This window comes from Numenius arquata, chromosome Z, assembly GCF_964106895.1.
Source record: "Numenius arquata chromosome Z, bNumArq3.hap1.1, whole genome shotgun sequence".
Classification (NCBI taxonomy): Eukaryota; Metazoa; Chordata; class Aves; order Charadriiformes; family Scolopacidae; genus Numenius; species Numenius arquata.
In genome coordinates, this window is record NC_133616.1 from 74,530,989 (window position 1) to 74,543,686 (window position 12,698).

At 41.4% G+C, this 12,698-nt stretch overlaps 1 protein-coding gene across 1 annotated transcript in view; it reads right to left on the minus strand.

Annotated features, from left to right (window-relative positions):
- Window positions 1-12,698, minus strand: part of ECPAS (Ecm29 proteasome adaptor and scaffold) — a 69,884-nt gene that overhangs the window by 27,257 nt on the left and 29,929 nt on the right. Inside the window, 9 exon segments of the mRNA XM_074166887.1 lie at window positions 962-1,063; window positions 1,550-1,722; window positions 2,142-2,307; window positions 4,381-4,515; window positions 6,278-6,369; window positions 6,931-7,159; window positions 7,918-7,998; window positions 10,606-10,729; window positions 11,742-11,845. Of these exon segments, the coding sequence (XP_074022988.1) occupies window positions 962-1,063; window positions 1,550-1,722; window positions 2,142-2,307; window positions 4,381-4,515; window positions 6,278-6,369; window positions 6,931-7,159; window positions 7,918-7,998; window positions 10,606-10,729; window positions 11,742-11,845 (1,206 nt within the window).

Consider the following 12,698-nt stretch of genomic DNA (forward strand, 5'->3'; position numbering starts at 1 on the left):
TTTTGTCATTATTTATGATGAATCTTGAGTCATAAGAACTGATTTTCATACCTGCTGAGTACCTTCTAGATTGCTCTCCTTACTCTCTGGAAGTACAAAATGCTCAGGCATTTGGAGAAGTAAGCCCTTAGCTTCCTGCAATCTAAGATAAATTGTTTTTTTTTTTCAAGTACACATTTTATAAAGGAAGCTGTAATGTCCCTCAGCAGCTACATGAGACAAACACAGCACTCAAAACCATCATTTTGTGTTTGTGTACACAGTGTTCTTACTATTCTTGCTTGTTTGATTACATCAGACTGGAGGACTCAGCAAAGCCTGCCTGTCTGATACTCAATAGCTGCTTCTACAATGCTGAATACTATGCCGGTGTGAAAAAGGAAGAAAAGCAAAACAAGATGTAAATGAACAACACTAAGAAAGCTTGACTACTTCATTTTGCTGTCTGGAATATTGCAATATGTATAGCAGCCCTGAAGTACTGTGAAAAAATGCAGTGCACCGATGTGTTTACACTGACAATAGATAAATATATTTTCCTAGAAACAAAGGTTTTACTTCAGCGAGTTACCTCAGCTGATGTAGCTTAGTCAAAAAAGGTGGTGTATTTATATTATCTACTTTCAGGGTACTTTTGCAGGCCAAAATACAGACCTATGGTTTCATTACTATAAGCTCTTGAGATTTTACACATCCAGACAATCCTCTTGAAGGGGAACATATATTTGTCTCAGATACTGGGACAGAGACCTCAACTGGCAAGTTTTTAAACTGTGGCACAAAACATTTCACAAGCCTCAAACCTACCTCTGCTCTCTATTTCAACACAGTTTTATAAAACCCAGAGGCACTATTACAAAAAGACGTATCCCCTTGTAAACCTGGCTCTAGAGCATATAAAAAACATTCAAACAGAAATACTCATTGCATTATAAAGAATAATACATTGATAGTGCCTCACCTCCACAGAATCCATTAAGCCCTGCAAGAGTAGCTTCTGGTGGGGAAAATCTTCATCTCCCACTGGGAAGTAACCTAATGTTTGTATTGCTCGTTCCTTCATCTAGAATACAAACAAAAAAAACAATGCCATTACATAACCTTCCTGTAAATCCAGAGAATACACTGTATACCCATTCTTTCTCACCCTTGCTGAAGTTTCACTTAAGTTAGCAGAAGTTAGACATGCAAGTGACTTATTAGATCAATCAGTGCACCTCTCTTCCAAAACACTGATCTGAACAAATGTCTTGTTACCTTTGAGGATTATTTGCAGGTAAAAGAAGATACTCCCATTTTTCTTGAATTAAAGTTATGACCATTCATAGTTTTCATCCCTTAAGCTCCCACTTACAACTACAGAAAGCACAAGCGATCAACTGCTAGACAAAACGGGAAAAACCCTTAGCCTAATTCTAACTCTCTCACTCACTAAGCCAAAGATAAGCCTAATTCCTTTAAAAAAAGAGGCTGAGTTTGGCAGGTAATGCACAAACCTGACGACAGAGCATTTCAGAACAAGAATCGTAACAACACTGCAAAATCTTGCCTTGTTTGTTTCCTTGCTGGAAGGGATTCGGGCCAATAAGCTTTCAACAAGTTGCAGCTTTGTAAATCCTGTTCCTTCGCTGGGGATTGGCAAGGGGCCGTTCCTGCCGATCTCCCCAAGAGCCGTACAAGCAGCCACCACAAGGAAGGGAGAGGTGCTGTCCAGAAAAGAACCTACAGGAAAAAGCAAAACAGGTCAACTTGGTTTTTGTATTGTTTTTTTAGCAGGGGGCAGGCAGGCCCATACTTTACCCATGCAAGAAGCAAAGCGTTTATCTCCCCTACAGCTGGTAGGAAGCATTATGCTAGAACAAAATCAAAGTGAAAGGAGGCACTGAGAGGAGTCTAGGCAGTGGCACCGCTCCTAATTGTGCTATGTTGATCTATGAGGCAAGAGCCCACCTAATTCTTGTTGAAAAGGATTACGTCCGTGCATCTAGTCAGATGGCATTTTTACAGGCTGGAAATTCTATCGCAGGAAGTGAACTCAAGATTACAGTATCTATGGGCTGAATTATCTTAGGAAAGTCCTCAGCCTGGAGTGGTTTTAAAAACAACTGTTACATGCAGCACAGTCTTAGGCAGGAAGTTACCTATTGTCTCTGTCGTCGACTTTATGAGCTGTTCTTGTTCCGGCATGACTGCAGTGTTTGGCTGTTCTATGTCATGTAGCTCCATTGTTCTGATTTTCCCTTTGGCCAAGTACCTTCCTACTGTAAATCCCAAAGCCAACAAGGATCCATGTTGGACCTCCGGGCTCTACAGACAACACCAACAGTGCAGAAAATCTCATTTTCCAAGTAAGTAACACTTTGCACAAAGCACCAATTCAAAAACACATATGGACAAGCCAGATGAGAAGGCACCCTGAAGAATGCAGAGTTCTAACACATAATGCAACAGAGAGTTTGATATTGCTAGCGCTCTCTGATGGATGGAGTCCTTTAAGACAAATTAACGAAAGTTCAAAGAGGCTTAGGAGGACAAATTAAGAATTTATCACCAGCATTCACATTCCTAAAGACTATCCTTTGGTAGCTAGGCAAAAAAAATAAAAAATCCAACTAATCTGATTTGTAAATACAGACTTAAGAAATAAGTGAAATAAGATAATACTATGCTGTCTCAACTTAAAAACCGGACATACTCAGATTAAGGGGACAAAATGTACTCTTCAGTAAAAAGCAGCAAAAAAAGAAGCAGCAAATCTACTCTAGATTTGCATTGCTAAGAACAAGAACACACTTGGCCTACAAACACTGAGCGCAATGCCTCTACACCATTCAGTAGACCATAGACTATGAAAACTAATTATTACAACTAAATCTCAAGAACATTAATTTCTCAAATGCTGATTTGGCATCCAGACAGTGCTCATTCCCACAGATGAATTAGAACAAAAAGATCTTCTGCAGAAATAAGGCTGTGTGTCTTAAATGCTACCTTAATTAAAAGGAAAAAAAAAAAAAAGAAAGAAGGGGGCAGGGGTTTGAACTCAGATTAGTTCACCTATCTGGTTTTTATCACAACCCTGCAAAAACTTGCATCAGTGTAACTGTGCTGCTAGGACAGGATCCTCAACCCAGGCTGGCCACCAGGAGCTGCTCCTTCTTGTGGTCTCACAGCAGCCAAGCCAGCTGAAGATGGGTCCTTTGCTGCTCCTCACTTCTGCTACCCCTGTACACTGCGGTCCTTGCTGAGCCACTGGAGACCACCACCCCCCCAGCTGTACTGATTCAACTGGCTTCTACATTCACAGCAAACCAGAGCACTAACTGACTCAAACTCAAAAATGCATGGGAACACCCTGCTTTTTTTTTTGTGTTTCATGGCTCACATCCCTCTTCATTTTCAGCCAGGTTCTGCAAAAGGTCAACCTTGGCTTCACGGGTGACTGGGGCAGAAAGCAGTGGGACCCATCTGTGCTGCCTTCGTGACCGCAGAAGCTGTGCCCTACGTAAAACTGAGCAATGATGTGGCTCTGGCTCACAGATCCAAAAGAAATTGTGTTTGCTAATTACGACATAAAGTGATCAGCACTTCTTGTCAGCCTCTGAGCCTGTTACCTGCAGTGTAAAACAGTGGTCCATTAAGTCCTTCAGAAAGAGATATAAAAACGTCTTGGAAAAATATAACTTAAAAATGCCACTACTTTGCCTCCCTTCAAGGCACACCAGCGCAGGTGTGTTTTCAGGACTCCTTCCTCACGCTCGTGGTGGCAAAATGCAGAGGTAAGGATAATGGGACGGGGAAGGAGCTGCTGGAGGAGGGAAGGCAGGCAAACCCACCACAGCAATATAGCTTCGTGTGGGGTGGGGGGGAAGAACCCAGCCCTCACTCAGCAAAGGCTGCTGGCGGGACAGGACCCTGAGGTGATGGGGAGGCAGGAGGCTGTTGTGGCTCAGGAGGGGAGGGGAAATTAAACATTTAATGAGTTAAACATTTTTCTTAGTTCTGCGGGTACCTGTAGTCACTCACAAATAAGGAATCCGTAAACTGTTTGAGGTCACTAGCGTGATCCATTACCGCTCAATGGGAGACAAGGAATATTTAGCTGGCTAAAACTTGTTAAATACTGGCTTTGCTTGGGAAGTGCCTCCAGAAAACCCTCCTACTGACCTTAACAACTGCTTCAGGGATTAATTTACTTAAAGATCTGTTGCACTCACCTACAACAAAAATCCCTTCTCACCGTCCAACTGGAAGTCATCTAGTTAATTTTACACTCAGATTAAGGCTAATACATTCTGGACACACTGTGAGATTCAGATTTCCTATAAGTTGCATGACATGAGAAAAAACAAGAAGCACCAGACAAAGGAAGGTAGTTACATGGTTGTCTTTTGTCATCTTGATCAGCTGCTCCAAGGAGGCCCTAAGCTCATCTCCAGACATGGTAGACAGGACTACAGAATAAAACAGGGCTGCGAGCTCACGCATTTCTTCTTTGTTCGTGTTCATCAGGCTCTGCGGGAGTTTTTAAAAGAGAAACATAAAATATGGAAGCAGCTTCTTACAGTCTGTTCATACAGAGCTTCAATACACAAGCCAAACTGTCATGCAGCTACATATGCAGTACTTAACTCAGAAACCATTCTTTTTGAAACCGACAGTATTATCACTTAGTAAGAAACAAAGCCCCCAATTCAGCAAAGCATTCATTACATGACCAGCGTTTAGGAGGAAGATTAAACCTAGCCACAAGAGGGCTATCCACCGTCTCTGGGTTAAACACCCAGACTGAATGCTTGGCCAAATTTTGTCTTCAGAGAAGAACTTCCACATCTTGCATCCATACTGAGCTAAAAAAAACAAACGTAAAGATACTATTTTTCCTGAGCTACTAGAGGGTTCCATTTTCTCTTTATTAATCCATAGGGAAAAAAAACTCAAGAGGTTAAACCAGTTAAATCCAATGGTAACATAAAAAACAAGCGTCCAGGAAATCACAGCTTTCAGTGCAAATTTATCCACTTTGTGTTAGAGACCCTGTACTATCTAAATTGTTAAAAAGTTGAATTTTGGGAAGCCTCAGGTCATTTGTTAAGATATTATCTTACCTATGCCATTAATGCATAATGAAACACACTCATGTGAAAAATTATGCCCAAAACTCTGAATGGCTTGGGCCACCACCAGGAAGGCAAGAATGAGCCAAGCAAACAAACAAGAAAAGAGATCTGTCAGGGTCAGGAAACATAACTCCAACTTCAACTCAAAACTTGCATCAAATCACATTGCTGACTTTCTAACAAACCCCCGGACCTGTTCCTTCCACTTGGCAAAGTGAAATCACAAAAAGGATGATTTACAGCAGTATTTCTGGAACTAAGTAGTATCGGTTACCACTCCTAGAAGCTTAATTTTGCAAATGGACACCAGGCAAAAAAAAGAGAAAGTTTTCCTGCAAATGATGAGCAATACTGAAAAGGGAGAATGTTTTTAAGTTCTCTCCTTTGAGGTTCATGCCTGCACTTAAATGAGATGCGGTAAACTGTATACAGTGCAATGCAGCACAGATATCAGCATGAGAAATTATCAGAACACATTCTAATTTTTCCTTAACTCGACCAAGTATTTTTTTCTGACAGATGTCCTCAGTGAAAGCAAAGGCAACCTGCAAGAGCTTAATAAACCCTGAATGCCTGAAGCAAATCATGAAAAAGCAGAAAGTTGCCCAAGAAAAGAATCTAGGGAAAGCAGAATTCTCTTTGACTTATTCCCAAGCAGAACCCCGCTTATCCGTTTTTTTGTTTGAGGCTAATAAAAAACATAAAAAAACATCCACAGAAAGGGCTCTAAAACAATTAGGGATTTAATCCATCTCATTTTCTGAGAAACCACTCACATCTCTCCACTGCAACATTCCCATTGTTAAACATTTCCTTAAAAAATTTGCAGAATTTTGTCTTCAGCTTTCTTTTGCTGCTTAATGGATCTTCTGATCATGTGAAAAAACTGACTATACCAACAGGATCGATGACCTACACTACCCAGAACATGGAGGTCAATGAACAAAATTAGAAACACCAAAGAACCAAAAAATAATTTCCCCCATCTTGCTACATATAGCATCTCATGAGGTGCTGTCTATAAGTAGAAACACCAGATTTCAAAATAAGTGCATACTTGGAAATAATACTCTGTTTCATCATGGGAAAATACCAGATTTTGCTAATGCCAAGCCCCCTCCACCCAAAAAAAAAATTAAAAAAGGGTTTTCACACACCTTTATCCAATCCATTTTGTCTACAAATCTGGTGGCTAGTTTTTCTGGATACACTGAAACAACTTCAAGAAGACAGTACATGACTGGCAAACCTAAAGAGTAATTAAAGAATCGGGAATTAAAAAAGGCTATTAAACAACTGCAGTATTTAAAACAACCTAACCATCAGTGATAAAAAGAGGTTAAGAAGTTGCTGGCATTTCAAAGCATTCTTTTGCCATTCACTAGGGATAACAAACAATACAGAACAATAGGGAATAGTACTTCTCAGAAATATTAGGGAAACTAATAGAAGGAAACATTCTGTTAGCAATTTGTTCTAAAGGCACTGAAGTGCTTTAAGACTACGCTTGTCACAGATGCGCTGTTATCAGTGAGGAAGACACAGCATTCACTGGTGAGGAAGTTGCTATAGACAATGGCCTCACAATTTTAAAGCATTATGTCAACCGATGCTGCAATTTCACTCTTCTGCTTTCTCCTACCTACGCAGCAGCATAGAAGAGAACAAGTTTAAACTGAAGAGTTTATAGTTTGTGTTGCAGATCTGTGATAGCTGCAGCCAAATTCAAAGCACTGAGCCTGGCAACTCATTTTTAATATGAAAAGGTACTTTTTTTTCTTCAAGAAAAAAGCTGCACACAGCTGCTTACCTCCAACACCAGCTAGCAGCTGCTGAAGAAGGCCAATATATATATGTACGGGGTTGGTTTCTGCACTTTTTGAAGAGGAGGAGGAAGAGAAAGTTATGTGGTTGCCAGACATGAGGTTTCTTACGTAACGTCCGATGGCTGGAGCATGATCTTGCATATCTGCCAAGCTCTGTGAGGTTGGCACCACACCTGCACTGTGAGCGAGACACATCCGCAGGTACAGGACTATCTAAGTAGAGAAGAGAAGAACACAGGATGCTGAGTGCACGAGCACCTGGAAAACCACGGAGGAGGCAAAATAAAACAGCAGGGAATATGAAGCATTTAATGTAACTAAAACAAGACTGTTTCTTCTTTCATCAAATCTAGACAGAAGAGTCAGCACGGAGACAGGAACAAACATAAAGCGGGACAAATCTTAGGGCCAGTTCCTACAATACACCTGTGTAAGCAGACAACCCTATGGTGCCTGCATCACTCTCAAAAGATTAAATCGTACACAGGCTTTTGGTTTATCATCAGCTGATGCAACTTCCTTGCAGGCAGTTCACCCTGTACCCTGCGCCAATTTGGCTGCGTACAAACGCAACCCAACAATGCATGGCTACTACAGACCTTGCACCACATCTGAGTTTTGTGTCTACGGATCACTGAAGCCAGGGAATCTGCTGCGAAAAGAACAGCCCTCAAGGAACGCAACGTGACTTTTTCACAGGATTGCCAGTTTCTCCGTCTGAGAAGCTGTTATACCAGGTAAGACAGCAGCAGAGCAGCCCTCTCTGGAACAGTCCTCCCACCCTCCTTGAAAATCCTGTTCAGACTGCCATTTACAGACAGACAGATAAAGGACAGAGAGTAAATCCCAACATCTGTTTAAAAGAGGAATTTTAGAATGTAGGGTGACTTATGGTAACTGTTAGCTTCTTACACTGCCCTCTAAATAAATATTGGTAACGCATATCTGAGGAAGTAAATCCAGGCGATTACCTCTCCAAATGTGGCAGGATTGAAAGGCAACGCTGCAGTTCCAGTCATATATTTAGCTGGAGTTTTCATTCGGTGAGAGGCCTAAACAACAGAGTATATTAAAAGTGGAACATTCAGACCCGTGAACGGCAGAGATGCTGGAAAGGTCGACGAAATTTTGCTGATGCAACTATGTTTATCCTGCACTTAGCAACTGAAAATGGGCAACAGTTCTATGACAAGAAGGGCATGGTGTACTTGGTAATGGTAAAGTTTAGGTCCATCAACTTCATGTCCCCATCAACTCAGAAAGTGGAAACTCTGAACTCATGAGAGGAAACAGTAGGGGAGGCTGCAGGAGGACAACATTCTTTCTTCCCCTCAGGAAAAAAAGAAGTGCTTTAGAATTTAAAAACAAAATACCTCATAAGCTTGCAAACTCTGAGGCGCCCCAGCCGACTGGCTGCCAGGATGCTCGGAGAGGCTGCAGAGCAGCCAAATGACCCCAGCACTGGGAGGTGGACACCCAGAGAGTCTCCCAGACCCTGCTACCTGCGAGGCAGAAGTCTACTACTGCAGCAAGTGAGCACCTCCTTTCCATGGAAAGGTTGGCTTTGACATGCAGGAATATTCCAGCAGCAAAACATCCGAACAGAAGGTTTCCAGAACACCTGCTGCAAACACAGCAGAAAGCATGTTCATATTCTCCAGGTGATGTGCACACCAGTGCTAGGGCTGGGTTCAGCACGGCAGCCTTGCTTCTGAATAAACGCATGAGGCAGCTGCACTGAAGTCAACAGATCTTCAGATCTCTTAACATGCTCAGATCTTTTGCTGCACTGGAACTTCAATGACATTCCAGAACCATCAGTGAAAACCTGAACTAGTGAACCAGAAGACGACTCCCTCGAAGACCAGGTTCCTATCCCTACCTAGCAGATCATGACCTACTTTTTCACATACGCTTTCCTGTAGAGGGACAGAAGGATCATGCTAACTCATGCAGGAAACCCACTTTGCATCTCGGCCTGCTGTGCCAAGCAATGCATACAAACTTCTCCAACATCTCCAACACTCACAGATTATTGATGATATGTGAAAATTCACACTTCGAGGTAACTAACCAAAGAAAAGTACCTCAAGGATTTTTTTCATATGTCTTTGGGACATGTAAGGAAGATATGAAAAGTACTTGAAAAATGTTTTTTTAAATTCACCCAGGAGTGAGAGAATCTTGTCTTTCTCAGTAGTGATTAAAGTAGGCTGATCCACAGTTATTTAACGACACTACAGAAGTCAAGGAAAATTTAAAAATTAGCTGCAGGGGGATAGGCACTTAATAGTGTCATCTAAAACTCAAACCTGGTTTCTTTATTTTTTATATGTATTTCCATAACCAGCATTTTGGACAAAAGCAAGTTTTTTCATAAAGCTTTAAATATTTCATATACTGGCAGAGTACACCAGCAGAGTATACAACATTTCTGTCATATACTGTTGTTCTAATGCAACAGCGTCTGTTTAGCCTGGAGTACACTAAGAGGGGATCTCATCAATGCTTATCAATCAATACCCCCCCCTCTTATCTAAAGGGCGGGTGTCACGAGGATGGTGCCAGACCCTTCTCAATGGTGCCCGGCGACAGGATAAGGGGCAACAGGCATAAACTGGAACACAGGAAATTCCATCTCAACATGAGAAAAAATGTCTTTACTTTGAGGGTGGTAGAGCCCTGGAACAGGCTGCCCAGAGAGGTGGTGGAGTTTCCTTCCCTGGAGATATTCAAAACCCACCTCGATGCGTTCCTGTCTGGCCTGCTCTGGGTGACCCTGCTTTGGCACGGGGGTTGGACTATATGATCTCTGAAGCTCCCTTCCAACCCCAGCCATTCTGTGATTCTGTGATTTCACAAGACATCTCTCAAGTATGAGTTCTTCTATCACAGGTCTCTTGCAAAACCAGATGTCCTCCAACATTACATACTTGTGACTTTTTTTTAAAAAGTAGACTATTAGAGGGAAAAAAAGTACTGGCAGCAATCCTTCACATCATCTTAATACCTTTGAGCCTATACTATACACACGTGTGTAGCACAGACTATATTTTAACACTTTCCAGATGATCTCTGAGTGCAAACAGTGACCGTAAACTCACTGGTACAGTTTTTCACATAATCCACTAGACTCATGATAGGTTTTATTTACATACCCATTATTTCCACATATTGCAATGAAGATGAATAATTAAGCCTTTAAGTCCCCAAAACGGACTTCTTCACTTATTCCCATATCTCCTTTCCTAGACTGAAATATTTTTTCTGTTTTATGCACGGGATTATTTTTCACCAGCCCTTCAAGAATGTGTTTGTGAGCAAACTGTGTCTGTGAAACATGCTGGATTATCACCCTTCAGCACTGGATTTCTCGCTCCATACACCTTCTGCATAAATAGCATCAAGGCAAAATAATTTCTTTGTTAAAGGATGTGCCTCCTCAACACTTGGATCTCCTGCAATTATTGCCAGCAGAAGGTAATGATGAATGCTAATCTTGGTAATGCAATACTGTGTGTTATCTTCACTGTGACTTTAGCTAACTTTATTCCTCAGGGGAGGTGAGGGAGACAGATATGGGGAAGGACAGACCACACTTATTACAAACCTGAGCATCAGGCATGTATTTGTCATTTGCTGGGACAGAAGCACTGTACCTTGTCTTGAATGTAATGGACCATTTCAGGGAAGGAAGGCATCTGCTTCCCAGAACTCTCCTTTTCATTTTTACCAGGAAATGTTCTCAGCACCCGTTGTGCTTCTCCATGTACCTCCTCCCGCCTTTCAGAAGAAAAGATGAGAAACAGACATTATTTGCACGGAACAAATGGCATTTAATGTGCAAAAAGATATCTTGGGAAGCTGGGGAACAGAGAAAAGTCTTTGAATGAGAAGTGTTTTCTTTTAAAGGAAGGGGAAAAAAAGCTTGCATTAACGATTTTTTTATTTTAGAGAGGGGGAAGAAAATGATAGTTACAAGGGGCCTCTGCAAAACAGTCTGGATCTGCCCACTTCTGCTCCTCTTACATCCTGCAAGCGTTCACCACCAACCAGTTCCTGGTTCCCACATCCTTGTTTTCCTATCTGCTCCTCCCTCCCATCACTTCCTATATTTAAGCTTCAGCTGACACCTACCAGCTTTATTGCTCTCTGCTTAGCAGAAGATCAGCTCCTGAAACAGCGCTGATGCTGCAATGACAGACCAGTTTGTTGCAACTGATCTGTTTAGCTTTCCTTAGTTAACAATAGCTACTCACATCAAAAATAGAGCAATTACAGGAAGTTGCATAAAAAGCCCCAACACAAATTGAAGTAACAGAGAACTGCAAATGAAATTATTAGAGTAATTTAATGAGTCAACTACTCCTTAGCAGAGAGTGGCAACCCTCACAAGTGCATGCTCCTGATTCTTTGCAAATAGAAACTAAAAAGGCAGACAAAATTTGCCAGGAAAAAATCATTTCTAGCCCCTGTAAAGGTGATTTCAGTTAACGCATTTCTACTTTGCAATGGCAATTGATCATTAACATGAAGTGCTTTAGTTCTGAAACACAAATCCAAGCCAAAGACTACCATAAGGCACAGTAGCAGTTCTCCACAGAACTGTCAAGAATGCCCTATGTAAAGGTTAATTTTCAAATTACCATATTTAATTTTCAGTGAGTTTTTATGTACATACATACGTACACACACATATATGCATTTATATTTCATCCAAATATATATTGGATGCAAATATGTGTGTGTATATATATATCTATAAGAAGGTAACTTAAAAAGGAAAACAACTTACGGGTCTCCTGCAGCTAACAGGAGCAAGTATCTGGAAGGGATATGATCTGGAGGGAATACTGTGCTAGCAAATTTCACAGCCACTTGACGTACTTGAACTTCAGGCTTAAAGAGAAGAGACACAAACATACGGTTGGGTTTTAAATGAACATATTAATGACCTGCACTCATCACTTGTAAATCACCAGTTGTCTGCTTTGTCCTCTGGTACGAACACAACTCAATAGTTTAGACATTCTGAGACATTGTTCTTGCTGACTCTTCATATGGCAGGAGACAGGGAAAAGAAAAGCTAGCTTCTCACATTTTCAGGAATCACAAATGAGGGTTATCACTAATTCTCAGACATCTGAACTGCCCACCCAGGCAGTTTTGAAATGAAGAATGACATGTGTCATGTATCCACACAAAACAGAGCTGCGCTTAATAGCAGCACAGCCAGAGGTGGAAAAGAAATGTTAGCTTAGGGTGTTCATTCTCCCTGAGGGGTTCAGATAGTCTCAAAACTGTATTGACTGGAGACCTAGGTCGCTCAAGCACCCAGGCAAAAGAGTCATGAAAAGAGTTTCAGCAGCATGAAAATAGTCTCTTACACAGTTACTAGTGCAACCACTAAAAAATACATATACCTCCGCAGTCACCTTCAGTACCCAATGCAAACACAGAGCATACAAAAACCATTCTTTCTGAAAACCCAGACCTCTGGGGAATTCTGAACACAAACAAGATACTCAGTAACGTAAGACAGCCAGTGAAGCGTGGTTTTCTCTGGATTACAGTCCCAAGGCTGACTTTCTGGGGAGTTTCCCAGGTGATTTATAATGTTAGAAATCACACAGACCATGAGAAACATGCAGCACAATCACAATGGCTTTGTTTCTTTGCAAAACAGAACACAAATAGAAAACTGCGTTGTCACCCTTCTTGCAGACATCGTGCCATAGTGAAAATATTCAAT